The sequence below is a fragment of the Tursiops truncatus genome, chromosome 2 (assembly GCF_011762595.2).
Source record: "Tursiops truncatus isolate mTurTru1 chromosome 2, mTurTru1.mat.Y, whole genome shotgun sequence".
In the NCBI taxonomy this organism is placed as follows: Eukaryota; Metazoa; Chordata; class Mammalia; order Artiodactyla; family Delphinidae; genus Tursiops; species Tursiops truncatus.
Window position 1 is genome coordinate 87,279,507 of NC_047035.1, and position 27,639 is coordinate 87,307,145.

The following is a 27,639-nucleotide window of genomic DNA, read 5'->3' on the forward strand; positions in this document are numbered from 1 at the left end:
GGCCCATTCTTAGCAAACTAACAGGTCACAGACTTCTGGTCTGCAACCATCCTAGGCCTATTGAGCTCTGGTCCAAGTGCCTGCCTCTGTCCCCTGGTGGTGGCCTGATGATAGAGCTTCATGGAGGTGAGTTACCTTTTTCTAACTTAGCTGATTTCTGGAGCATAATGTGGAAAACTGGATCAAAGAAGAGGGTATGGATTTTACAGCATGAAAGAAAATTCAGGGGGATAGTTAACCTGTGGCAGCTTATAGCTTCTGTACTCTCTCTAGGCCTTGGAATAATTGAGAATTTAGAGAAGAGAGTTTGGTAGAAAAGTGATGAAACCTACCAAAAACTTTTGAGAAAAATTAAAATAATACTATACAAAAATGTACTTTCCTTATTAATGTAATCACTTTATTATTTTAGATTGAAAAAATTTATTATGTGTAACTTGATTTGCTCATTATACTATCACACTTGGTATTTTATACTTAAAGTGGAGTTGATTAAACATTTTAAATTGAATTCCTTCAAGATCTCTTCGGAGCTAAAAATAAATGCTATTCTGAATTTAGTGTTTTCTTGATTGTTGTACAGATAAAAGAAAATGTTTATTTACTACAAGGAAGGTAAAAAACCTCACTAAAGTTCATCAACAAGAGATTGTGACACTGAGCCCTTAGGTTCTGAGTTATCATTTCCACCAGTTACTTTTTTGCGGTACGAGGGCCTGTCACTGTTGTGGCCTCTCCCGTTGCGGGGCACAGGCTCCGGAAGCACAGGCTCAGCGGCCATGGCTCACGGGCGCAGCCGCTCCGCGGCATGTGGGATCTTCCCGGACCAGGGCACGAACCCGTGTCCCCTGCATCGGCAGGCGGACTCGCAACCACTAGCGCCACCAGGGAAGCCCCACTTACCTACTGTAAAAAAAAAATTTTAGGGCTTCCCTGGTGATGCAGTGGTTGCGAGTCTGCCTGCCGATGCAGGGGACACGGGTTCGTGCCCTGGTCCGGGAAGATCCCACATGCCGCGGAGCGGCTGCGCCCGTGAGCCATGGCCGCTGAGCCTGTGCTTCCGGAGCCTGTGCCCCGCAACGGGAGAGGCCCACGTACAGCAAAAAAAAAAAAAAAAAAAATAATAAAATTTTTTTTACTTTTGTTGGCGTAATGTTGTGTTAGTTTCAGGTGTACAGCAAAGTGATTCAGTTATACATAAACATATGTTCATTCTTTTTTGGATTCTTTTCTCTTATACTTATCACAGAATATTGAGTAGAGTTCCCTGTGCTATACAGCATGTCCTTGTTGCTTATCAATCTTATACATAGTAGTGTGTGTACGTTCATCCCAAGCTCCTGATTTATCCCTCCCCCTACATTTCCCCTTTGGGAACCAAAAGTTTGTTTTCACTATCTGTAAGACTGTTTCTGTTTTGTAAATAAGTTCATTTGTATCATTTTTTAAAAAAATTAGATTCCTCATATGAGTGTTTTCATATTTGTCTTTGTCTGATTTACTTCACTTAGTATGATAATCTCTAGGTCCATCCATGTTGCTGCAAATGGCATTATTTCATTCTTTTTATGGCTGAGTAATATTCCATTGTATATATGTACCACATCTTCTTTATCCAGTCCTCTGTTGATGGACATTTAGGTTGCTTCCATGTCTTGGTTATTGTAAATAGTGCTGCAATGAACATTGGGGTGCATGTATCTTTTTGGATTATGGTTTTCTCCAGATATATATCCAGGAGTGGGGGTACTGGATCATATGGTAGTTCTATTTTTAGTTTTTTAAGGAACCTCCATTCTGTTCTCCACAGTGGTTATACCAATTTATATTCCCACCAACAGTGTAGGAGGGTTCCCTTTTCTCCAAACCCTCTCCAGCATTTATTGTTTGTGTTTATAAAACACATGAAATAAAGTTCCTAAATGGCATCCACTTCCAAAAGATACTGCATACACAAGGATTAAAAACTGGCTCTAGTAGGCAAGACTTTCTCTTAAATCACCTTCAATTGGCCAGGTTCTTCTACAAGTTTTATCTTATACAGAATGCATCTAATTTTAAAGTTTTCAAGATAGTCTGAGTGGCTTAAAATGCAATGTTTTTTGTCCTTTCATATTCCCTGATGGGCATAATTTTCTGAGTTTGATCTTCCGAGCACATATTGAGAGAGGGTGGAGAATAAACATATTTTTTCCTCTTCACTTCCATTCAGCCAAGTACAAAAAAAAAAGGAATAATCTTTTAGAAAATCATTTGTTATCTTTGGTTAATGGAATTAAATGAATCATTAATATGTAAAGGGATGGTAAATTTAAAATTCTCACTGTACAACAGAACCATAGGAAATAAGACTAGAAATGAGTTTGCAACATGTTGTAGAGAATTCTGAACTCTGGGGCCCTTTTAAAAAACTTATTTTGGTAGGTTATGGAGAGCAACAGAAGATTTTTGAGGCAGAGGAGGGTTAGCAATTATTATTTCTATTAGCATTATTAACTAGACTCTGTAGCTGATTAGACGATGGAGAATGAAGAAGAAAACAGCCAAAGGTAATTCAGATTTCAAAACTGAGATACTGATAGTGCAATAGAAATAGGGAAGTCAAAAGAAGGAACTGATTTACAAAGAAAGACACGTTCTGTTTAAGTCGTGTTGAGTTTCAAGGACCCAGTTGTGGGCTCGGAGATGTGGGCTCCCAGAGATTCAGATTTGGGAGTCACCTCTATAGCAGCTATACATGAAGTTATGGGCATGAATAGCTCACTTGGTAAAAAGAGAGTATAGAACTAGAAGAGAGCTGAAGAAAGTCCTTGGTGATTATTTACTCAGGAAGAGAAGAAAAGGAAGAGAAACCAGCTGAGGCAGGGGAGTGGTCAGAGGCAAGAGAACTAGGACAGTACTGCACCACAAGAGCCAAAGGAGAGACTCAATAAATCGAGGAGAATGAAGAATAAGTCATTAAATGAGTGTTTAGCAAACTCCATGGCAAGCTTTAAGAAAACAGTTTCTATAGAGTGCTGGGGTAGAGGGTCTGTAACAAAGCAGAGATTCAGACAGGTTACCTTAAGCAAAGAGGTAACCTCACTTATCCTGAGGATAAACATCCATCCCTCTAAACACATTTGTTGAGGCCCTACTATGGCAAGGTGTTGTGTTAGGTACAGGAATCCAGGAAAAGCCAAAGGACAGTGCTGTGGTTAACATAACAGAGCCACTCTCCACATTTGTTTCTATGTGTAATTCTTGTCTCTACCAACTAATTGACTCTTTCCACCCTACACCTCTGCATTTTTTTGCCTCCTGTTTAAAATTCATCTCTTAGATTCTGTTTCCTTATGATTCTCCATGCCATGACCTTTCTGTCCCAAACTCTACCTCATAGAAATCTTTAAGCTTTTGCTTTGACTGTCAATTTTCTGATTCTCTCTTTTGTTTCCATAGCTAAATTTGCAAGAGGTTCTGGTTTGCCCAGATCATCTTTTTTCATTGAGTTGTTGAACAGCCCATGGAATCAGTCAGAAGCCCACCTGTATTTTAATCACCTGTGGCCCGGGAGAAGGATTGGAGGCCACAAGCTATGTGCAGGCTTGACCTTTAGCATGAACTATGGGAATGACAGCAACTGTGATTAATATATCGAGTAGGTATTGGGGGTGAATCTCAGTTGTGCGAAGAACAGTGCATAGCCTTTTCTATAACACTGTTTATATTGACTTTGAGTCCCCATTCCTGTGGCTGGAAGGAAATTCAACTTGCAATCTTTGAAGAGAGGCATCCATATTGATTATTGCTGAAAGTTCATTTACTCAATCTGGTTAAGATGTGTATGGAGGACATATTGAAATATCCTCCCCCTTCCCTCCCCCCAACCCTTCTCTAAATACATAAAAAGGTTGGATAAATTGTGAAAAACAGTTGAAGCTTTGGTTTTCAAGTGGCAGAATAAAAACAGTGATTTTTTTTCCTCTTCTCAGAAATTCATCCTTCTTTAACGCAAAACTACAAGGAGAATGAAAAATAGACAAACTTTATTTGTGATGTAACTAGAAACACCTGTAAGCCTGGACTACAACCTATGAGTAAGAACTGCCCAATATAGTGAAAGTCAAACAGGAATGTGATAATGGATGCCTAAGTGTGCAGATTTTATACAAAGTGAGAGTGACATAGCTCTCCAAAGAAAGTGACCCAAGACCCACAAGTCCTTATTGTACTGAACAGTAAGAACAGGCAAGCAGACTGAAGTAAGGGCTTTTTTTCCATCCATTTGACACAAAGACTTAGATACAGGGAAGGTGAAGCTGAAAAGGGACAAACAGCTATATTTGTAGAAAGCAGTCTGTTGGTGAGGAATAGTGAAGGACATAGACTCTGCATTGTAAGCAACCCTGAAATGCTAATCATGGGAAACAGCAAGGGCTATAAGAACTCATGCAAATACTATTTCATAAAGAAAATGGCCTTAAATATGGTACTGCCTCCACCCTCTTGCAAGTCTCTTGCAAACAGCTGACTCAGGAAGAACTCACCTCATTCAGTGTTTAAAGAAACAAAAATATAAGTAGCATCCATTAAACAAGAGTGGGGAGAAATGTCCAGAGCAAAGCGCAGAGAACTATGGAGTTAGAGAATATGAGAAGGAAATTAAGAGGAATGTGGGATAGAGTGAGAGACTCTGACATTTGTCTGATAGGAGTTTCAGAAAGACTGCAGAGAATACACGAGAGGTAATATTCCAAGAGAAAATGGCTATATTCGGTTCAGGCAGGCAAGATCCCGGTTTGGGAAGATCAGGTATCAGGGGTAAGGAACACAGGCAGTGTGGGAAACTAGGGAGTAAAGGTCTAGGGACTCAAGCTAAAGAATTTGGATAGAAAGAGGTGAAGATATAGGTATGGAAAGAGAGCAAAAGAGTCATCAATGAGTATGGAATTTGATGGATGGTGAGGCAAAGGAATTTTAGCCATGTTCCCTTGGCTAGAACAGATCTATGAGTGAAACTAAGCTCACAAACAGAGGCAAACACAAAGTTATGACTGGGAATGGAGGGTTAGAAATGAAGAATAAGGAGTTCTGGACACTCAGATTCTCAAGGGGATGTACAGAAGATGGAGACAGCGCTGGTCTTAGGGTTAGAATTCTTTGGATTCCCTCAATTCTACCACTGACTTGAGTGTCAGAGCAAGTTCTGAGTTCTAGTTTTCCTTTCAAGAGCATGAGACTAACCCATGGACCAATCCTCAGGGATTCTGCCTCAGAATAAATATTGTCTATATTTAAGTTTTTCATCCTTCAGAGGCCACAATATGCAAATTGAAAAATAGTGTATGTACATTTAACATTTCTTTTCCCCCCATAATAATCTTCCTCACTTTTGTCTGCCCAAGATTTGATCTTTTAAGTCCCATCTTAGATATCCTATATATTTCCCTTGACCACACCCCCTAGTCATGCATCAGGGACCCATCTATTATGCTCTCCTAAAACGTACTTATCTCTATTATATTGATACAAATGATCCTCCTACTTTGAGGAGGTTTCATCTCAGTCCCCATTTTTATACTCCTGGATCATAGTTTTTTGTTTTTTTTTGCGGTACGCGGGCGTCTCACTGTTGTGGCCTCTCCCGCTGCGGAGCACAGGCTCCGGACCCGCAGGCTCAGTGGCCATGGCTCACGGGCCTAGCTGCTCCGCGGCGGGGCACGAACCCGTGTCCCCTGCATCAGCAGGCGGATTCTCAACCACTGCGCCACCAGGGAAGCCCAGGATCATAGCTTTTCATCTTTAGCATTTAGGAAAAGGTAAGAATACAGAGAGCTGGTAATGGAATATGCTGGGAGCAGTGGATCCTGGCATTGGAAAGTCTAAGGTGGGCAAGGTCACTTCAGGAATTCTGGCAGAAAACTCTGCAGGAAGTAGAGTCCAAACTCCTGGAATCTGGGAAGTCAATGGTGACAGCAAGGTCTTCCACACAGCTAAGTCAGACAAACCCCACAGGGTCCCTGAGGCTACAGAAATTCAGTTCTGGTAAAGATGTGACCTGTGAGATGAAACACCAGACTTTCTTTCAGGCCAGCCTCTCCTTGCTAATTCCAGAGCAGAAACAGGTTCTATCCATGGCTGGTGCTCAGATGAGACAGAAAAGGGTGAGTGGAGTGGGTAGGGAAGTACCACCCCTAGACCTGGGCAATGAAGGGCTTTTCCTTTGGCTTATGCTTTAAGGCTCCCACTCTGACCCTTCTCCAACTACGTTCCTCTTTACAAGATACAGAGTCCATGAGACCACAGAGCCCATGCTCTCTCCTACTTTAAATTACATGACATGTACCCAGGACTCTAAAATTATCTGTCCAAAAGATTCTGAGTCCACTGTTAGGACTTCCATAGCTCCCATAGGCAACTGTGTGCCTAAAGGGCAGTTGTGTATAGGGGTGTGTGTACATGTATGGAGCTTGGTTGTGTGGGCTAGGTTTTCCACACACATGCTTATGAGGTATGGCACAGGGTGAGGGGGTTGGGAGGGGAAGAAGAATGGGCCAGGGACTTCTAGTTGTACTTTGCCTTGGCCCACAAGTGCTAGTGGAAACCCAGATATGAGCAGTTCATGGGCAGAGCCTCTATCTTACCCACTTCTATGCCCCAGCAAGTATGGTCATTAGAACAGAGCTGGAATTATTCAATGTTTACTTCATCAGACTCTTAGGTATTGAGCTCAAAGCCACTTCTGGTGGCTACTTTTTGATAATAGTAGCTATAATACAGCATTCTTCAATGCAGGATACTGCCAATATAAAAATTCTTGCTCTGGAGTCAGATATAGCTTCAATCTTTTAAAATTCAGGTAAAACTCACATAACATAAAATTAACCATTTTATTATTTTTTAACCATTTTAAAGTATACAATTCAGTGACATTTAGGTCATTCACAACACTGTGCAACCACCACTTCTATCTAGTTCCAAAATATTTTCATCGCCCTCCCAAAGAAAACCCATACCATTACGAAGTCACTTCCCACTTCTCCATCCCCCAGCTTCTGGCAACAACTAATATGCTTTCTGTCTCTATGGATTTACCTATTCTGGATATTTCATATAAATGGAATCATATAATATGTGACTTTTTATGTCTGGCTTCTTTCATTTAGCATAATGTTGTTGTAGCAGATATCAGTGCTTCATTCCTTTCTATGGCTGAATAACCTTTCATTTTATGGATATGCCACATTTTATCCATTCATTAACTGATGGAATTTGGGTTGTTTCCATCTGTGGCTACTGCAAATAGTGCTGCTATTAACATTTGCATACAAGTTTTTGTTTGAATATCTGTTTTCAACTCTTTTGGGTATATACCTAGGAGGAGAGTTGTTGGATTATATGGTAATTCTCTGGTTAACTTTTAGAGGAACTGACAAGCTGTTTTCCACAGCAGCTGCACCATCTTACACTTTCAACAGCAATATACGAGGGTTCCAATTTCTCCATATCCCCACCAATATTTGTTATTTTCCATGAAAAAATATAACAATCTTAGTGGGTATGAAGTGGGGTATCACTGTAGTTCTCATTTGCATTTTCCTAATGATGTTGAACATCTTTTCATGTGCTTGTTGGCCATCTGTCTATCTTTGAGAAATGTCTGTTCAAGTCCTTTGCTAATCTGTAAATTGAGCATCTTTTTGTTGTTGATTTGTAAGAGTTCTTTATATATTCTGGATTCTAGACCCTTAGGTATATATATTTGCAAATATTGCCCCCCACTCCCACTATTCTGTGAATTGCCTTTTCACTATGTTGTGAAAAGAAAACTAAAATCAGTTTCTTTTTTTGTGATGTCTTTATCTGGTGTTAATATCAGGATAATGCTAACCCTCATAGAAAGAGTTAGGAAATGTTCCCTTCTATTTTCTGGAAGAGTCTGGAAAGGAGTGATGTTAATTCTTCTTTAAATGTTTGGTAGAATTCACCAGTGAAGTTATCTGGTCCTGGGCTTTTCTTTGTTGGGAGGTTTTAAATGATTGATTCAATCTCTTGTTATAGGTCTGTTCAGATTTTCAATTTTTCCTTGGGTTGGTTTTGGTAATTTCTGTGTTTTTCTATTTCATCTAGGTTATCCAATTTATTGGCATACAGCTTTTCATAGTATTCTCTTATAATTCTTTTCTATTTCTGTACATTCTGTGGTAATGTCCCTACTTTCATTTCTTTTTTATTTTATTTACTTTATTTTTGGCTGTGTTGGGTCTTCGTTGCTGTGCATGGGCTTTCTCTAGTTGTGGCGAGCGGGGGCTACTCTTCGTTGCAGTGCGCGGGCTTCTCATTGTGGTGGCTTCTCTTGTTGCGGAGCACAGGCTCTAGGTGCACAGGCTTTAGTAGTTGTGGCTCATGGGCTCTAGAGCACAGGTTCAGTAGTTGTGGCGCACAGGCTTAGTTGCTCCGTGGCAAGTCCTCTATTTCCTTACTGATAGATACTCTGTCTAGTTGTTCTATTCATTATTGAAAGCTTAGTATTGGAGCCTACAACTATGAATGTAGAACTACGTATTTCTAACTTCAATTTTGTCAGTTTTTGCTTCACATACTTTGGTGCTCTATTGTTAAGTGTGTATATGTTTATAATTGTTATCTCTTCTTGATAGATTGACCCTTTTATCAATATATAATGTCCTTATTTTCTCTTGTAACAATTTTTGTCTTAAGTCAATTTTTGTTTAATATTGGTGTAGCCACTCCATTTCTCTTTTGGTAATTATTTGTATGAAATATCTTTCCCATCCTTTCATTTTTAACCTATTTATTCTGGGCTTCCTTGGTGGAGCAGTGGTTAAGAGTCCTCCTGCCAATGCAGGGGACATGGGTTTGAACCCTGGTCTGGGAAGATCCCACATGCCGCAGATCAACAAAGCCCGTGCGACACAACTACTGAGCCTGCACTCTAGAGCCTGTGAGCTACAACTACTGAAGCCCACGCGCCTAGAGCCTGTGCCCCACAACAAGAGAAACCACTGCAATGAGAAACCCACGTACCGCAACGAAGAGTAGCCCTTGCTCGCCGCAACTAGAGAAAGGCACACACAGCAACAAAGAACCAAAAGCAGCCATAAATAAATAAATAAATAAATAAATAACTATTAAAAAAAAGTGAATCTCCTGTAGACAGCATATAGTTAGATCATGTTCTTTTTATCCATTCTCTCAATCTCTGCCTTTGAATCACAGGTTAATCCATTTTCATGTAAAGTAATTACTGATAAGGAAAGACTCACTTATGCCATTTTTCTATTTATTTTCTACATGTAATATCTTTTTTGTTTCTAAATTCTGTTACTGCATTCAAATAAATTTGTTCTTAGTGTCCCATTTTGATTCCCTTTCCTTTTCTTTTTCTATATATTGTTTTTATATATTGTCTAGTATTTTTCTTTATTGGTTACTCAGGGGATTAAAATTAGTATTTGAATTTTCTAACAAGCAAGCTAGAAATTCAATTCACATTAATCAAGTGTGAATTAATACCAACTTAGTTTCAATAGTACACAAAAACTCTGTTACTTCCCAGCTCCACTTCCCCCTTTATGTTGTCATTGTCACCAATTACATCTTTATACATTGTATGCCCATTAATGTATGCTTATAATTATTGTTTTATGAATTTATTAAATGATAAAGCAGTTAAAAACCAGAAACTGCATGGGCTTCCCTGGTGGCGCAGTGGTTTTGAGTCCACCTGCCGATGCAAGGGACACGGGTTCGTGCCCCCGTCTGGGAAGATCCCACATGCCGCGGAGCGGCTTGGCCCGTGAGCCATGGCTGCTGAGCCTGCACATCTGGAGCCTGTGCTCCGCAACGGGAGAGGCCACAGCAGTGAGAGGCCCGCGGTAGACATATATACATGTAGGGGTTTAAAAACCAGAAACTGCAACAATTTTGTCTTTTATATTTACCTATGTTTACCTTTACCATTGTTCTTTATTTCTTCATGTCTTCAAGTTACTTTCTAGTGTCCTTTTATTTTAGCCTGAAGGACTCCCTTTAACATTTCTTGTAGAGCAGGTCTACTAGTGATTACCTCCATCAGTTTTTGTTTATCTCCTCTTTCATTTTTGAAGGTTAGTTTTGATGAATATAGAATTCTTAGTTAACTTTTCCCTACATTTTAAATATATCATCCCACTGTCTTCTGGCTTCCATGTTTTTGAAGGAGAAATCAGCAGTATATCTTATTGAGGCTCTCTTGTACATGATGAACTGCTTTTTTTTTTTTCTGCTTTCATGATTCTCTTTGTCTTTGTCATTTGACAGTTTGACTATACTGTGTCTTGGCATGATCTCTTTGAATTTATCCTGCTTGGAGTTTGTTGAGTTCCTTGGATGTTTATAGATTCATGTCTTTCATCATATTTGGGAACTTTTCAGCCATTACTTCTTCAAATATAGTTTCCGCACATTTCTCTCTCTCCTCTCTTTCTGGGACTTCCATTATGCATATGTTGGTATGCCTGATAGTGTCCCAAAGGTCTCTTAGGCTCTGTTCATTTTGGTCATTCTTTTCTCTTTCTACTCTTCAGTGAATTTTTAATTTCAGTTATTGTACTTTTCATTTCCAAATTTTCTGTTTGGTTCCTTTTCATTATTTGTCTCTTTATTGATAGTCTCTATGTGATGAGACATTGTTCTCCTGGCTTCCTGTAGTTCTTTGTCCATGGTTCCTTTAGCTGTTTAACCATATTTAAGATAGTTGATTTAAAGTCTTTGTCTAGTAAGTCCAAATCCTGGGTTTCCTTAGGGAAATTTTCTATCAATTTTTCTTCCCCTGTGAATAGGTCATACTTTCTTGTTTTTTTGCATGGCTTTTTTGTTTGAAACTGGATATTTTGAATATTATAATGCGGCAACTCTGGAAATGAAATTCTCCCTACCTGTTTTTCTTTTTCCTGCTTATTCTGGGTTGCTGTTTTTCACTTAGTGACTTTTCTAAACTATTTTCTTACAGTTTGCTATCTCTGTCATGTGTGGCCACTGAAACTTATGTTCCATTAACTTAGTGGTCAGCTAGTGTTCTGACAAAATTTGGCTCAAATGCTTGGACCCAAGAAGAGAAAAAAATAAAATAAAATTGAATCTTCCAGTCTTTACCAATTGGCTCTGTGTTGGGCACTCCTTCAACATTTAGCCAGGCCACTTACAACTCTGTCTTAGCCTTTACTTCTCACTCATGTGGAGCCTGACGGTCAGCCAGAAGTGAAAGCTTAGTGTCTTCTCAGGCATTTTCTGTACAGATATCCAGACCTGGGCATGCACTTGCGCTTCTTGACTCCCCAGTACACACTGGAGCTTTTAAAAGCTCTTATGCCCCACACATCTTATTTTCTAACTTCCTTCCAAGGCTTTTTGGGCTTGTCCTATTATCCCTTCCCACAGGCTGCTGTATCCAATCCTTTTGCCTTTAAGTACATTCAGCAAAAGCCTCCCAGGAGCTGCCCCAGCCCTGGGAACTCTCTGGGTTGGACAAAACAAAGGCAAGCCCTTGTTCTGACCCTTGAGGGAGCCACCAAAGTGGAAAATACTACCACAATTCTTTGAGAATAAAGTACATATTTCCTCTGGCACTAGCAAACTGCACCAAGAGTGCAACTGCCATCTTCATGGCTGCCACCAATTTGGAGAGTGAGGGATGGTAAGTGAATGAAAACACTACAGTACATTCTTACTACAATGTGGCAGCTTCTTTCTTCCTTTAGTTTTCCCTACTTGTTTATATATATATATATATATATATATATATATATAATTTTTTTTTTTTTACTAGGTCCTGGAGTTCTGCAAAGGTTGATTCTGACAGTTTTTGCAAGTTTATTAGTCGTTTTTTTGGAGTTCTCCCTTGACTTCCTCCTCTGCCATATTTAGTGAAGTCCGTACTGAACTGAAAATTTTAATCTACTGCATTTTGTACTTAAATTTAAAACTCAGAGCTTAAGCATATTTAGTACAAGTGAGGAAATAAAATGAATCAGGCAGCTGCTAAAGGCCCAATTCAATGTTCTTCTGTAGAAAAGTGTGCAATGGTTACTATTAATCAATAGGAAGGGTTGGGCTTCCCTGGTGGCGCCGTGGTTGAGAGTCTGCCTGCCGATGCAGGGGATGTGGGCTCGTGTCCCCAGTGCGGGAAGATCCCACGTGTCACGGAGTGGCTGGGCCCGTGAGCCATGGCCGCTGAGCCTGCGTGTCCGGAGCCTGTGCTCCGCAACGGGAGAGACCACAACAGTGAGAGGCCCGTGTACCGCAAAAAAAAAAAAAAAAAAGGGAAGGGTTGGGATCCTTTTTCAGTTTAATGCTTTGCGTGACCTATCAAAGCTACTCTTGTTTTATTGACTCATGTTCTTAAAGTCTATCTGAAGCCTCTGCTGGCTCTACAAATTGAAATCCCCAAAGTGTTCAGAACTACAGAGAAAGAAGGTATTTTCTTCCTGAGTTCTCTTCTCAAAATGAGGGGTGGGAAGTACTAGGTAATGATAGTGCCTGCTTGGTCCACTGAGTTTGGACTTGGACACCTGAGTCTAGGTAGAGTGAGAGCATATTTGTTGGCTCCAGAGATCAGCTTGAGAGTAAAAAAGACTGGCTTATTTAAATCACTCAGAATCTGGGTGTTAATTGGCCAGAAAAGACTCTTTCCTGCCCTTCTCTCTTCTTCCCCTTTTACTTTTTCTGTGTGTTTTTTCCCCCACAACTTGCCCTTGATTTGTGGCCCTTAGCCTTATACATAAGAGAGAGAGGTGGTCATGTAAGTGGTATAGTTAGAGTATAGCCAGGAATGCAGCATCTAAAAGAGTACTAAAGTGGGATTTCCCTGGCGGTCCAGTGGTTAAGACTCCACGTTGCCACTGCAGGGGAAGTGGGTTCGATCCCTGGTCAGGGAACTGAGATTCTACATGCTGTGTGGCATGGGCAAAAAAAAATTTTTTTTCTATTATCGTACCTTTATTTTATTTTTTCCTTTTTCTTTTTTTAACATCTTTATTGGAGTATAATTGCTTTACAATGTTGGGTTAGTTTCTGCTGTAATAACAAAGTGAATCAGCTATATGTATACATATATCCCCATATCCTGTCCCTCTTGCGTCTCCCTCCCACCCTCCCTATCCCACCCCTCTAGGTGGTCATAAAGCACCGAGCTGATCTCCCTGTGCTATGCGGCTGCTTCCCACTAGCTATCTATTTTACATTTGGTAGTATATATATGTCCATGCCACTCTCTCACTTCGTCCCAGCTTACCCTTCCCCCTCCCCATGTCCTCAAGTCCATTCTCTACGTCTGCGTCTTCATTCCTGTCCTGCTCCTAGGTTCATCAGAACCACTTTTTTTCCTTTTTTTTAGATTCCATATATATGTGTTAGCATACGGTATTTGTTTTTCTCTTTCTGACTTACTTCACTCTGTATGACAGACTGTAGGTCCATCTACCTCACCACAAATAACTCAATTTTGTTTCTTTTTATGGCTGAGTAATATTCCATTGTATATAGGTGCCACATCTTCTTTATCCATTCACCTGTAGATGGACACTTAGGTTGCTTCCACGTCCTGGCTATTGTAAATAGAGCTGCAGTGAACATTGTGGTACATGTCTCTTTTTGAATTATGATTTTCTCAGGGTATATGCCCAGTAGTGCGATTGCTGGGTCATATGGTAGTTCTATTTTTAGTTCTTTAAGGAACCTCCATACTGTTCTCCATAGCAGCTGTATCAATTTACATTCCCACCAACAGTGCAAGAGGGTTCCCTTTTCTCCACACCCTCTCCAGCATTTATTGTTTTTTTTTAACATCTTTATTGGGGTATAATTGCTTTACAATGGTGTGTTAGTTTCTGCTTTATAACAAAGTGAATCAGTTATACATATACATATGTTCCCATATCTCTTCCCTCTTGCGTCTCCCTCCCTCCCACCCTCCCTATCCCACCCCTCCAGGCGGTCACAAAGCACCGAGCCAATATCCCTGTGCCATGCGGCTGCTTCCCACTAGCTATCTACCTTATGTTTGTTAGTGTATCTATGTCCATGCCTCGCTCTCGCCCTGTCAGCTCACCCTTCCCTCTCCCCATATCCTCAAGTCCGTTCTCCAGTAGGTCTGTGTCTTTATTCCTGTCTTACCCCTAGGTTCTTCATGACATTTTTTTTTCTTAAATTCCATATATATGTGTTAGCATACGGTATTTGTCTTTCTCTTTCTGACTTACTTCACTCTGTATGACAGACTCTAGATCTATCCACCTCATTACAAATAGCTCAATTTCGTTTCTTTTTATGGCTGAGTAATATTCCATTGTATATATGTGCCACATCTTCTTTATCCATTCATCCGTTGATGGACACTTATGTTGTTTCCATCTCCGGGCTATTGTAAATAGAGCTGCAATGAAAATTTTGGTACATGACTCTTTTTGAATTTTGGTTTTCTCAGGGTATATGCCCAGTAGTGGGATTGCTGGGTCATATGGTAGTTCTATTTGTAGTTTTTTAAGGAACCTCCATACTGTTCTCCACAGTGGCTGAACCAATTCACATTCCCACCAGCAGTGCAAGAGTGTTCCCTTTTCTCCACACCCTCTCCAGCATTTATTGTTTCTAGATTTTTTGATGATGGCTATTCTGACTGGTGTGAGATGATATCTCATTGTAGTTTTGATTTGCATTTCTCTAATGATTAATGATGTTGAGCATTCCTTTCATGTGTTTGTTGGCAGTCTGTATATCTTCTTTAGAGAAATGTCTATTTAGGTCTTCTGCCCATTTTTGGATTGGGTTGTTTGTTTTTTTGATATTGAGCTGCATGAGCTGCTTGTAAATTAGGGAGATTAATCCTTTGTCAGTTGCTTCATTTGCAAATATTTTCTCCCATTCTGAGGGTTGTCTTTTGGTCTTGTTTATGGTTTCCTGTGCTGTGCAAAAGCTTTGAAGTTTCATTAGGTCCCATTTATTTTTGTTTTTATTTCCATTTCTCTAGGAGGTGGGTCAAAAAGGATCTTGCTGTGATTTATGTCATAGAGTGTTCTGCCTATGTGTTCCTCTAAGAGTTTGATAGTTTCTGGCCTTACATTTAGGTCTTTAATCCATTTTGAGCTTATTTTTGTGTATGGTGTTAGGGAGTGATCTAATCTCATACTTTTACATGTACCTGTACATTCCTGCCACCTTTATCAAAGATAAGGTGTCCATATGTGCATGGGTTTATCTCTTGGCTTTCTATCCTGTTCCATTGATCTATCTTTCTGTTTTTGTGCCAGTACCATACTGTCTTGATTACTGTAGCTTTGTAGTATACTCTGAAGTCAGGGAGCCTGATTCCTCCAGCTCTGTTTTTCGTTCTCAAGATTGCTTTGGCTATTCGGGGTCTTTTGTGTTTCTATACAAATTGTGAAATTTTTTGTTCTAGTTCTGTGAAAAATGCCAGTGGTAGTTTGATAGGGATTGCATTGAATCTGTAGATTGCTTTGGGTAGTAGATTCATTTTCACAATGTTGATTCTTCCAATCCAAGAACATGGTATATCTCTCCATCTATTTGTATCATCTTTAATTTCTTTCATCAGTGTCTTATAATTTTCTGCATACAGTCTTTTGTCTCCTTAAAAAATAAAAGTAAAAGAGTACTAAAGCTTGAAATTCTGTGATTTAAAATGTATTACTTTGAACTACCAGTTCAAGATGGCAGGCTGCACATACTGTCCACCTTCTCAAAAATCCCATACAAATTTCATAAAGTATATATATAACAAAAAATAAATCCACAACTGTGCTAGAACACAGTGAATTGCTAGGAGTGGACCAAGAACACTGGGGAATGTTTGCATGATATAAAGAAAATGGGATTTAGTGGTATAGAAACCAAACTGATAAAAAATCTGCAGCACAACTCTAGAGAAGGAGAGACTGTTGAAGTGTTAGATCCTGACAAAACACTTTAATAACTTTAAGTTCAAAGTCAGCTGTGCTTACAGTAGAATAAGGCTAAAGAAAGTTCAACTGAGTATTAATTGAGAGGTTGGCAGAGATGGACCAGTTCTTGGCTCTGTGTAAACCAGCTTTGTGTTAGCGCCAGGTACAGCTGGCAAGAGCCTCTCTCTAAACAATTCAGAATATGCTCTCAGTGTAGGAGTGAAAGCTGGAGAGAGAACAGGACAGTGTTCCTGGTAACTTCAAATTCTTACAACAGACGTGGGACCTTCACACACTGAAGGGATGTTTATCTGTTGGCACATTCCAACTGATTCATTTAAATCTACTATTGCACTAACTTCTTATATGCCAAAGAGACTCACAGAACTGCAATGTTAATAGATCTAGGCTTTCATTTATAAAATGGATATTTAAGAATCATCAGAAATTTTGAGTAATACCTGCAATATGAAAGAGAAATCTCAAGCTCACCAGCAGAACAAATAACCAGAACAAAGAAACAAGAGTTACTACCGGAAACAAAAGAGAACTAAAAAAATTTTAATCTACATCTCAATAGAGATTAAAGAGAACAACTTCATCCTGGAATATTTGAGAAAGGAATAACTAAACAACAAGAAAGCAGTCTTGGAAGTTAAAAACATGATTGCCTTCTAGCCAAAAATAGCTCTGAGAAAGGATTGAATATCAGAATGAATGCAGCCAAAACTGAATTAGTGGATTAGAATATCAAATTTAAGAATGCTTCTAGAATGTAAAGGGGTGGTGGAGGGAAAGAGAGCAAGAAGCTTTAAATAAAAATTATGAGACAAAGATGTTAGATGTAGTAGATTTAATGTCCATCTAATATGAAGTCTAAAGGAAGAAAACAGAAGATAAAAAGGAAGAAATAACCAATAAAGTTAAATAAGAATTATCTGAGCTAAATAATGTTTTGATTGTTTTGGCTAAAAAGATCACTTAATACTGAGAAATACTGAAAAGCGAAATAAACTTAGAGCCATTCTGCTAAAAATTTGTGAATTTCCAAATAAAGAGAAAATCCTACAAGTTTCTAGAGGGAAATAAACTCATTCCTAAAGGAAGTGAGAATCAAACTGGCACTGGATTTCTCATCCGTAACACTAAATGCAAATAATGGAAGATGTCTATAAAGTACTCAGAGGGAAAGGTTTGGAACTGAAAGTTCTAAACCTACACAAGTTATCATTCAAATGCTAGGACAAAATAAGGTTACTACTACTGGAAGTGAAATTATTCCAATGGAATACACTCCCTATTCAGACTTTCTTTAAAAATTACTTGAAGATATACATTTTAAGTTCCATTTCTGGCAAAACTGTGAACCATTTATCCTGGAAAACCTACCACTATAGAACATCTAGAAATGCCAGTTAAGCTGTAACAAACATCCTCTGTAATGCATACTTGAGTGTAAAAGAAAGTAAAGAGAAACTCCAAAGAATACTTGGAAAGCAGTGAGATGGGCTGGAGTTACTGAGAGCGGTATCTGCACTGAGACCTTTTGTGTATCTCAGGAAAACCCAGATTTAACAATCTTTAGACCCATATCAAGTATGTAGTTGGACCTGAGAACCTTGAATAAAGGTAAAACATTTGAAGAGCTACATCCTCAGTGAAGGAGTAGCAAAGAGAAAAAAAATAAAAAACTTAACTATCTTGATCTGGGGTCTGAGTGATAAACAAGAGTGTCCCTAGAGAATTTTTAACCACAAGCTTGCCCTCATACAGGGTTAGGCTTAAAATTTACAATCCCTTTATGATCTAGAGATTTGAAACCAATAATACTAACATAAAATAGTGGAGGCTGGTAATAATCTGGATCTCCAAGCAGAAATAAACACAGATATTCTCTGTAGGGACTCACCTTTAATCTAGGCAAAGTATAAAATAGAAGAGATTTATAAACCAAATTACACTAAAATTAAGAACTTCTGTTCATGGGAAGACACTATAATAGGGGTGAAAAGACAAGCCATATACTGAGAGGTGGGAGAAGATATTTACAACACAACCAAAATAGAACTAGTATCTGGAATATATAGAGAACTACTGTGAATCATTAAGAGGACAAACAACTCATTAGAAAAAAATGAACAAAAGACTTAAATGGACACTTCTTCTCTTAACAAAAGAGGATCCACAAATACATGAAAAAATGTTCAACTGCATTAGTAATCACAAAAATGCAAATTGAAGTTATATTGAGGTACCATTACATACCTGCTGGTTTGGCAAAAAATAGAAAATTTGACAATAATATGTGTTAGTGAGGATATAGAACAACCAAAATTTTCATCCTCTGCTAGTAGTGTAAATTGCTACATTTATTTTGGCAAACAGTTTGGTATTATCTAGTAAAGGTAAAGAGTTACATATCCCATGATCTAGCAATGCTATTTCTAGGTACAGATCCTTGAGAAATGCTTACACATGTTCACAAAGAGACACAAACAAGAATGCTATTAATAGCATTGAGCATTTTTTACAGATTGAAGGTCTGTGTCAACCCTGTGCTGTGCAAGTCTATCCGTGCCATTTTTCCAAAAGCATTTGCTCACTTTGTGTCTCTGTGTCACATTTTGATAATTCTTGTAATATTTCAAACTTTCAAGTTATTATATTAATTATCTGAGGTATTATATATTATTATATTTATTATTATATAATTATATATTATTATTCTATTTATTATCACAGATAATGTTATCTGTGATTAGGGATCTTTGATGTTACTATTGTAATTGTTCTGAGGCCCCACAGATCACACTCACATAAAACAGGGAACTTAATCGATAAAGGTTGTTTGTGTTCTGATTGCTACACAGATAGGTCATTCCTTTGTCCCTCTCCCTTTCCCTGGGCCTCCCTATTCCCTGAGACATAACAATATTGACATTTGGCTGACTAATAACCCTACAATGACCTCTAAGTGTTCAAGTGAAAGGAAGAACCACATGTCTCTCACCTCAAATCAAAAGCTAGAAATGATTTAAGCTTGGTGAGGAAGGCATGTCAAAAGCCAAGATAGGCCAAAAGCTAGGCCTCTTGTGCCAGTTAGCCAAGTTGTGAATGCAAAGAAAATGTTCTTGAAGGAAATTAAAAGTGCTACTCCAATAAGCATGTGAATAGTAAGAAAGTGAAACAGCCTTATTGCTGATAATGGAGAAAGCTTTAGTGCTCTGGATAGAAGATCAAACCAGCCACAACGTTCCCTTAAGTCAAAGCCTAATCTAGAGCAAGGGCCTAATTCTCTTCCTATGAAGGCTTAGAGAGGTGAGGAAGCTGCAGAAGAAAAGTTTGAATCTAGCCGAAGTTGATTCATGAGGTTTAAGGAACCATCTCCATAACATAAAATTCAAGGTGAAGTAGCAAGTGCTGATGTAGAAGATGCAGCAAGTTATCCACAAGACCTAGCTAAGATCATTGGTGAAGGTGACTACACTAAACAACAGATTCTCAATGTAGATAAAACAGCCTTATATTGGAAGAAGATGCCATCTAGAACTTTCATAGCTAGAGAGGAGTCGTCAATGGTTGGCTTCTAATCCTCAAAGGCCAGGCTGACTCTCTTGCTAAGGGCTAATGCAGCTGATAACTTTAAGTTGAAGCCAATGCTCATTTACCATTCTGAAAATCCTAGGACCCTTAAGATTTACATTAAATCTACTCTGCCTGTGCTCTATAAACAAAGCCTAGATGACAACACATCTGTTGACAACATGGTTTACTGAATATTTTAAGTCCACTGTTGAGACCTACTGCTCAGAAAAAGATTCCTTTCAAAATATCATTGACAATTCATCTGATCACTCAAGAACTCTGATCGAGATGTACAATAAGATTCATGCTGTTTTCATGCCTGCTAACATGACATCCATTCTGCAGCCCGTGGATCAAGGAGTAATTTCGACTTTCAAGTCTTAACCGTATAAGAAATACATTTTGTAAGGCTATAGCTGCCTTAGATAGTGATTCCTCTGATGGATCTGGGCAAAGTAGATTGAAAATCTTCTGGAAAGGATTCACCACTCTAGATGCCATTAAGAAGATTCATGATTCATGGGAAGAGGTCAAAATATTAACATACACAGGAGTTTGGAAGAAGTTGATTCCAACCTGCATGGATGACTTTGAGGGTTTCAAAACTTCAGTGGAGGAAGTACCTGCAGATGTGGTGGAAACAGCAAGAGAACTAGAATCGGAAGTGGAGCCTGAAGATGTGACTAAATTGCTGCAATCTCATGATTAAACTTTAATAGATGAAGAGTTGCTTGTTATGGATGAGGAAAAAAGTGGTTTCTTGAGATAAAACTTACTCCTGGTGAAGACACTATAAAGAGTGTTGATATGACAACAAAGGATTTAGAATATTACATAAAATTAGTTGATAAAGCAGTGGCAAGGTTTGAGAGGATTGATTCCAATTTTGAAAGAAGTTCTACTGTGGGTAAAATGTTATCAAACAGCACTGCATGCTAAAGAGAAATCATTCATGAAAGGAAGAGTCAATCAATGCAGAAAACTTCATTGTTGTCTTATTCTAAGAAACTGCCATAGCCACCCCAGCCTTCAGCAACCACCACCCTGATCAGCTGTCTACATCAAGGCAAGACTCTCCACTAGCAAAAAGATTACCACTCACTGAAGGCTCAGATGATGATTAGCATATTTTAGCAATACAGTATTTTTTAATTAAGGTATGTACATTTTTTAGACATTATGTTATTGCACATGTAATAGACTACAGTAATAACTTTTATATGCAAGGAAAACCAAAAATTTTGTGTTACTCACTTTACTGTGATATTCACTTTATTGTGGTGGTATGGAACCCAACCTGCAACATCTCCAAGGTATGTCTGTATATAACATTTTTTCACCAAAGAACATGAGCAGGAATGTTCTTAGCAACACTATTTATTATAGCTCCACACTGGTAATTACCTAAAAGTCTATCAACAGTAGAATGGAGAAATAAATTATGGTATATTTACACAATGGATACTATACAGCAACGAGGATGAATGGACCACAATTATATAGAACAATATGAATAAATCTCACAAATATAATGTTGACCAAAGAATCCAACAACAAAAGAGTATATATTGCATGGCTGCATTTATATAAAATTCAAAAACAGGCAAAACTAATGTATAGTGTTGGAAGTCAGGATGGGGGTCAACCTTGATGAGGGATAGTGACTTGAAGCAGGCATATGGGGAGCTTCTAGGATGCTTAAAATGTTTCTTGATTGGGGTGATGATTACACAGATGTGTTCATTTTGTGAAAAGTTATTGAGCTGTACACTTATGATTCTGCATTTTTCTGTATAAATGTTATTTCTGTAATGTGTTTTTTAAAAAGGATGGGTGGGACTTCCCTGGTGGTGCAGTGGTTGAGAGTCCGCCTGCCGATGCAGGGGACACGGGTTTGTGCCCTGGTCCGGGAGGATCCCACGTGCCGCGGAGCGGCTGGGCCTGTGGGCCATGGCCGCTGGGCCTGCGCGTCAGGAGCCTGTGCTCTGCAACGGGAGAGGCCACAGCAGTGGGAGGCCCACGTACCGCAAAAAACAAAAACAAAAACAAATAAAAAGGATGGGTGGAGGGCCTGGATGATATTATAGTTGGTGATATTATGCCATTGACTGAGGAATCTGACTGATCTTCCAATTCTTTGCATATGACTTCCAGAAAACAAAACAAAACAAAAAGGTAATAACTAGTAGAACAGAAGTTGGAAGTAAAGCTTTCAACTGATACATAGAGAAAGTGGGTGGAAGAAGCGATGTACAACGAAATACATTTCTTTGATTGAGTACTCTTTCTTCTTCTGCCTTGGTTCTCTATTAAAGTTCAATAATGTTGGGAGTAGTAATAAACTATGATGTTAGATAACAATGAATTTATTGATCACTTTCAAAGAAGAGATTATGGTGCCTTTACTCAGACTGCATCAATTCTCAGCTCCTTTAGGAATAGAGCCCACTATCCTGGAATGCTGAAATGGGCAATGAGAAAGAGAAACTCATTTTAGCTGTTCTTTTCCAAAGGTATCTTCCAACCCCTCTGTCAACATTGACCCAGACAACTACGTTGAAGTGAATGATTTCATCACCCAGATACCCTCTAAAGTGCAGATACAAGATATTACTATGGAGTTACACTGCCCACTGTGTAATGATTGGTTTTGTGATCCACTGATGCTAAGCTGTGGCCACAACTTCTGTCAGTCTTGTATCCAAAACTTTTGGAAGCAGCAAGCACAAGAAACATTCTGTCCTGAGTGTAAGATGCTATGTCAATACAGCAACTGTACATTTAACCTTGTACTGGAGAAGCTGGTAGAGAAGATTAAGAAGCTACCCCTATTCAAGGGCCATCCACAGTGCCCAGAGCACGGAGAGAACCTGAAACTGTTCAGTAAGCCAGACAGGAAACTGATTTGCTTTCAATGCAAAGATGTTCGATTGTCTGTGGGGCAGTCTAACGAATTCCTGCAGATCTCTGATGCTGTCCGTTTCTTCACGGTGGGTGAGCCCTGGGTTTTGAGCAATCTTGAGCAATTCCTTAGGAAGGCTGGGAAAAATCTTTTGTTGGACTTCTTCTCTCTTCCAACACCACCCCTTTATTCAGATGATTACTAGAAAGCTCAGAGTGCTCAGAAAATACAATATATCTTGCAAAGTTCTTTTTCTATAGTTGCCAATTATAGGAAAGCAGTGAAGGAGCTCTGGTCTACTCCCTCAGTCAATCAAATATTTACCCAAACCCTGCCACGACAGCATTCTACTAGACACTGTACAGAATATGGACATATAAGATACTGCTTTTGTTATAAAAGTCTTGAAATTTAGTCCAGTTTAAAATGAATAAAACAACCAAAGCAATATAAGATAGTCTACTGTTGTGAGCTAAATTTTTGTCACATTTGTAATTCACAAATATTTAGAATTTCAGAGGAGATTAGAGAAAACTGAAATAGTCAGGGGAGGCATGGTGAAAGAAAGCTTGAACTGGAAAATTATTTGAATTTGGATGGGCAGAAGGAAGAAATGAGTGTTTTAAGTGAGAACAATGCAAGTAAAAGTATAGAGAGTGAGAACAATGTAACTAGAGCAGAAAATATATAGAGCTCTGGTATGTTCTTCAAACCCCTGAAGTTAGCTAATAAGAGGATAAAACTAAGTTTTTCTGCTGCTTGTAATTTTCTTCACAATTTTTGCAAGAGACAGGAATTACGATACAGGCTAAAGGAGACTTTTGTAACAAGAGCTTGCTTTTTTTACCCCTGACACCCTGGGGCTTTGGGGGAGATGGCCCTTTATCTCTCAATTACCTTGTGTTAATTCTACATGGTATTCCCAGGAGGAGCTTACTATCCATCAGGGTCAACTGGAGGCAACCCTGAAGGAACTTCAGTCCCTGAGGAACATGCAGAGAGATGCTATTGCTGCTCACAAGGTGAGGAGCAGGGTAGAGGGGTTATGAGATACAACCGGAATATACCCTCCTTGTAACTTCAGCTATGTGAGTGGAAAGGTACCTTTACATACCAGGCACCTTTGAACCCAGGTCTCTCAGATTGCTGGCTTTTCTCATCTGATTTGATCTTTCCTAGCTTCCCTAAAACTAAATAAAACTATTGCTTATACTTTCAACTTCACAGGAGGTTAATGGTTAGAGACTTGGCAAATCAGTTCCTAGGTTGGGGGAATAAACTGGGAGTTCTGTTTCTTCATTAATTATTCTGTAGAGGGGTGTCTTCTCTGGCATTTGGCATCTGGAAGAAGAAATATGTACAATGAGGGAAAGAAGAAGGATAGATGGAAATGATGTCTCAAGAGAATCTTGTTCTTGTTGTAAGAGTTCCTAGTTCAGCTATTACAGTCAACATCATTCATTCAACAAATATTTATTGAGTGGGTCAGGTATTATACTAGACACTATATTCCTACCATGGTGGGAGATAGATGTTAATTAAACAATCCCACCAATAACAATAAAACAACAACTGTGGTAACTACTATAAATGAAAATATAGGGTATATTAGAGCATATAAATGGAGAACCTAATCTAGACTGGGTGTTCTTTGAAGAAGCCACTTATTAAAAATTGAGAATTGAAAGGATAAGTGTTATCCTTAGCCAAGTGAACTGGGTCAGGTGAATATGAAGGAAATTGCCTGGAAAATGTTCTGTGAAGAGGAAAGAGCATACGGAAAAGTTCCGAGACAGGAAGTTAGTTGTTATGTTAAACAGAGAGAAGGCCAATTAAGCTGGATCATGGTAAGCAAGATGAGACTGAAAAGGCAGATATGGGGCCAATCATGTAGGCCCTTGTAGATAATGTTAGGAATTTTGAACTTCATCCAGGGAATAATGAGAAGTCATTAAAGGGTTTAAATAGGACATGGCTTCATCTCATTTTGAAAGCATCAGTCTGGTGGCTATGTGGACTATGGATTGGAGAAAGACAATGACAAGGATAATGGTTAGCAGAGGGCTGCGGCAGTGATCCCAGAGAATGATGATGGCTTGGACTAGAAAGGCAGTAGAGATCAAAAGAAATAAATAGCTTCAGCATATGCTTTGGAAATAAAAATTACCTGCATGTGGGGATTGATTAGATGTGAGAGGTGAGTGATGATATCAAACAGACAGTTGAATATAGGAATCTGGAGCTCAGAAGTTGCACTAGGATGAAAATAAGAAGTCAGCATATAGATTGTATTTAAAGTTGTGAAAGGAGAGGCTATTACCTAGAAAGAGAGTGTAGAATGAGAAGGGGAAAGAGCCCCAGGAAGAATATCAAGTAATCTAATATTTAGAGCTTGGTTAGAGGAGACAGAACCAACAAATAAGACTGAGAGATAGTGGTGAAATAGGTAAAAGGAAAAATGGAAAAGTCTGACCTAGAGGACAGGGAGAGTTAAGACTATTTTAAGAGTGCAATTATAATGACTGACCATAGAATGTAAGCTGGATAATAGGGGACACGAAGAGAGAGAAGTTGATGAATGGAAATGAAGGGGTCAATAAACAGGAAGTTTCAATGAGACCCAATAATTGTTGCAATAGGGGTTCCTGAGTAACTGAGCATAAAAAGTAATTTTAGAGATGGTACAATTGCTGGGGATGATAAAATCCTCAATGTGACTAAAAGAACGAGTAGATAAAGGTAAAAATCACTAGAAATGATGATGAGGAACTGAGAAGCCAGGATGTCAGATGGCGTACCCATGAGGATGTTGAGGTCACCTAAGAAAAGAGATGCCAGTGTAGCAGTTATCAATTTCAGTGCTTCAGACATTGCCCATCTCTTGCTTTTTCTATATTGTCCTGGCAGCAGGAATTGCATCTCCCCTAGTTCTCATTTCTTAAAAAAGGACAGTTCTTCCAGCCTCATATGGACCCAGTCTAACAGAATCACTTGGTAGATATTGGTTTGTACTTCTGGATAAAAGGGAATTATCATTCATTTAAAAATGTTTGATTAACCCCATGGTCTTATTTAATAAGGCATTGGTTACCACCTCAGTACTGTAATAGGAACCTAGGATGACTTTTGACTATTTCGTGCTGAACTATTAAACTAGCTGGGAAAGAGAGAGTAAGTCTCCCAAAGGGCTCCTTTTCGTACAGTTGAATGTTGATAGTCAGCCATTTGCATGCATTTTTCTGTTATAATGTTTCCCAAGTTGTATGAGTGTTAGTGGTGTGGGCCCCCATCCTCAAGTGTCAATCTCAATAACTACCATCGTGATGATCATGGAGTTTTCCAGGAAAACAAGCTACATCTGCAGCAACACATCTCCTCAGAGGTTCTAAAGCTGCATCAGTTCCTGCACAGCAAAGAAAAGGACGCTTTAAATGAGCTCCGAGAAGAGGGGAAAGCCTTGAATGAGGAGATGGAGCTGAATCTGAGCCACATTCAAGAACAGTGCCTCCTAGCCAGGGAGATGTTGGTGAGCATCCAGGCACGGATGGAACAGCAGAACTCCTTCGACTTTCTCAAAGTGAGACTCCATACCAACATGACTATGGGTACAATAGAGGGGGAAAGAGGGTTGGAAACGGTGTAGAAGCAGATTTTCCCCTCCAGGAGGGTAAAAAAACTGCTGTAGTGCTTTTAAGATTCCTTGGGAGAAAAGCAGGAGGCTGCTTTTACCTTATACTCAGTTGAAAGCTTTACTTTCACACTCCTAGAAAAGAAGATAATAAAATGCCATTAAAACAGCATGTTTTAATATTTCTCCATAAAGAAATTTGAAGCTTTATTTCTCAAAAGTAAGAATGTTGCCAAAAAGTTGTATCTTTTACTGGCTCTCAGCAATCATAAATTGACCTGTTTGAAAAGCTGTTGGTCAATTTTTGCTTCCTCACGCTTCACCTCTAAAGTGGCATTGGTTACTACTACCTCAGTGATCAGAAGCTTGATTAGCCAGAGTAAGGAAAAGTGGCCTTGGGGTTGGAATACCTACTGTGTTTTTCTCCTGAGACTATGTGGCAGTGTAGGCAAAAATAGCTTAACCTTAATTTCTTTCTTGTTCCCTGTAAAAGGGAACTCTAGAAAATCAGAGCAAAGTAAGCCAGTTTATCCTGGGATAGATGAAGGATGAAGATCAGAAAAGGCATATGGAGGAGAGGAGTTGGTGGCAATGGGATGGGGACCATCTGCATAGGATCACAGTTTTGACCATCAAATTCTGGTGGTGGCCAGTAGGACCAAAGAAATTTCTGGAGCTGATGAACAGGCATCTAACCTTTCTATTTCTCCTTTCCTCTCCTAGGACATCATACCTCTCTTGGATAGGTAAGTGTTTCCCTGTGGTATTAATACCCTTCCTTCAGTCCCTGGAGGATGTCTAAGAATAAATGATTTATGTCCCCTGCAGCTTGGAGCAAGGAATGAGGGTGCTGACACCCAGAGAGCTTATCTCCAGAAAGCTGAACCCAGGCCTGTTCAAAGGTCCCATCCAGTATATGATGTGGAGGGAAATGCAGTCCACTCTCTCTCCAGGTATCAGTGGGTAGTAGTTATTTGTTCCTGGGGCTCCCACTTTATGTTTCATCTGTGGGATGTCTTCTGTGGCCCTAAATAGTACATTAGAGTCTGGACAGAGGGAGGGGTGAAGTTTAGCCAAAAGAAGGCTAGTTGGTATGACTGAATTTCTTCTCTTACCGTCATCTAAGAATTTATGACTCTGTACTGGTAAACAGAGTCTGATGTCCGAATTACTTCTCAGCCTACCATTTTGTTTGATTGTTCTATCAAATGTGACAACCAATATTTTAATGTTTTTCTAAAACAGTTATGTAACTCCCTGAGGCATCTCTGCCCTGGAGGAGGAGGTTACTGTACATACTCACCGTGTGTATGAATACAGTTCCTCTTGTGCTTGACGTTTATAACATGGAGTTATCTCATCTTAGGAGACTGTTTAGAGATCTATAAAAATCATTACAGAAATAAAGCTCTAAATAAAGTTTTTTATAGACTTCATATAGACTCATTATTATTTGTAGTTACTGATTTAATGAAAATCACAAATCTATCCCTGTTAATTTTTCCAGGTAACTGACACTGAAAAAAAAACAGTACTGAGGTATAATTAACATAGAATAAAATTCACCAATTGTAAAGTACAAT

At 39.1% G+C, this 27,639-nt stretch overlaps 1 protein-coding gene and 1 long non-coding RNA gene across 4 annotated transcripts in view; one reads left to right on the top strand and one right to left on the bottom strand.

The window, feature by feature from the left end:
* TRIM69 (tripartite motif containing 69) overlaps nucleotides 1-27,639 on the top strand; it is a 36,912-nt gene continuing 9,273 nt past the window's right edge. The window contains exons 1-5 of one of the 2 annotated variants that reach the window (XM_004327803.4): nucleotides 1-126; nucleotides 23,355-23,450; nucleotides 25,772-26,005; nucleotides 26,780-26,802; nucleotides 26,885-27,009. In XM_004327803.4, the coding sequence (XP_004327851.1) occupies nucleotides 121-126; nucleotides 23,355-23,450; nucleotides 25,772-26,005; nucleotides 26,780-26,802; nucleotides 26,885-27,009 (484 nt within the window). In that variant the 5' untranslated portion in view covers nucleotides 1-120. Of the gene's footprint in view, nucleotides 127-22,419; nucleotides 22,517-23,354; nucleotides 23,451-25,771; nucleotides 26,006-26,779; nucleotides 26,803-26,884; nucleotides 27,010-27,639 lie in introns of those variants that run through there. The other variant, XM_073799937.1, reaches the window with a different exon arrangement.
* Nucleotides 21,900-27,376, bottom strand: LOC141277850 (uncharacterized). 2 transcript variants are annotated; one of them, XR_012329713.1, is made up of 6 exons: nucleotides 27,360-27,376; nucleotides 26,158-26,191; nucleotides 25,745-25,831; nucleotides 25,227-25,247; nucleotides 23,326-23,769; nucleotides 21,900-21,987 (listed from the first exon to the last, which is right to left on the bottom strand). It is a non-coding gene; the product is annotated as an uncharacterized lncRNA (long non-coding RNA). The 2 variants fall into 2 exon arrangements; XR_012329712.1 differs by lacking the exons at nucleotides 25,227-25,247; nucleotides 26,158-26,191; nucleotides 27,360-27,376 and having other exon boundaries at nucleotides 25,745-25,819.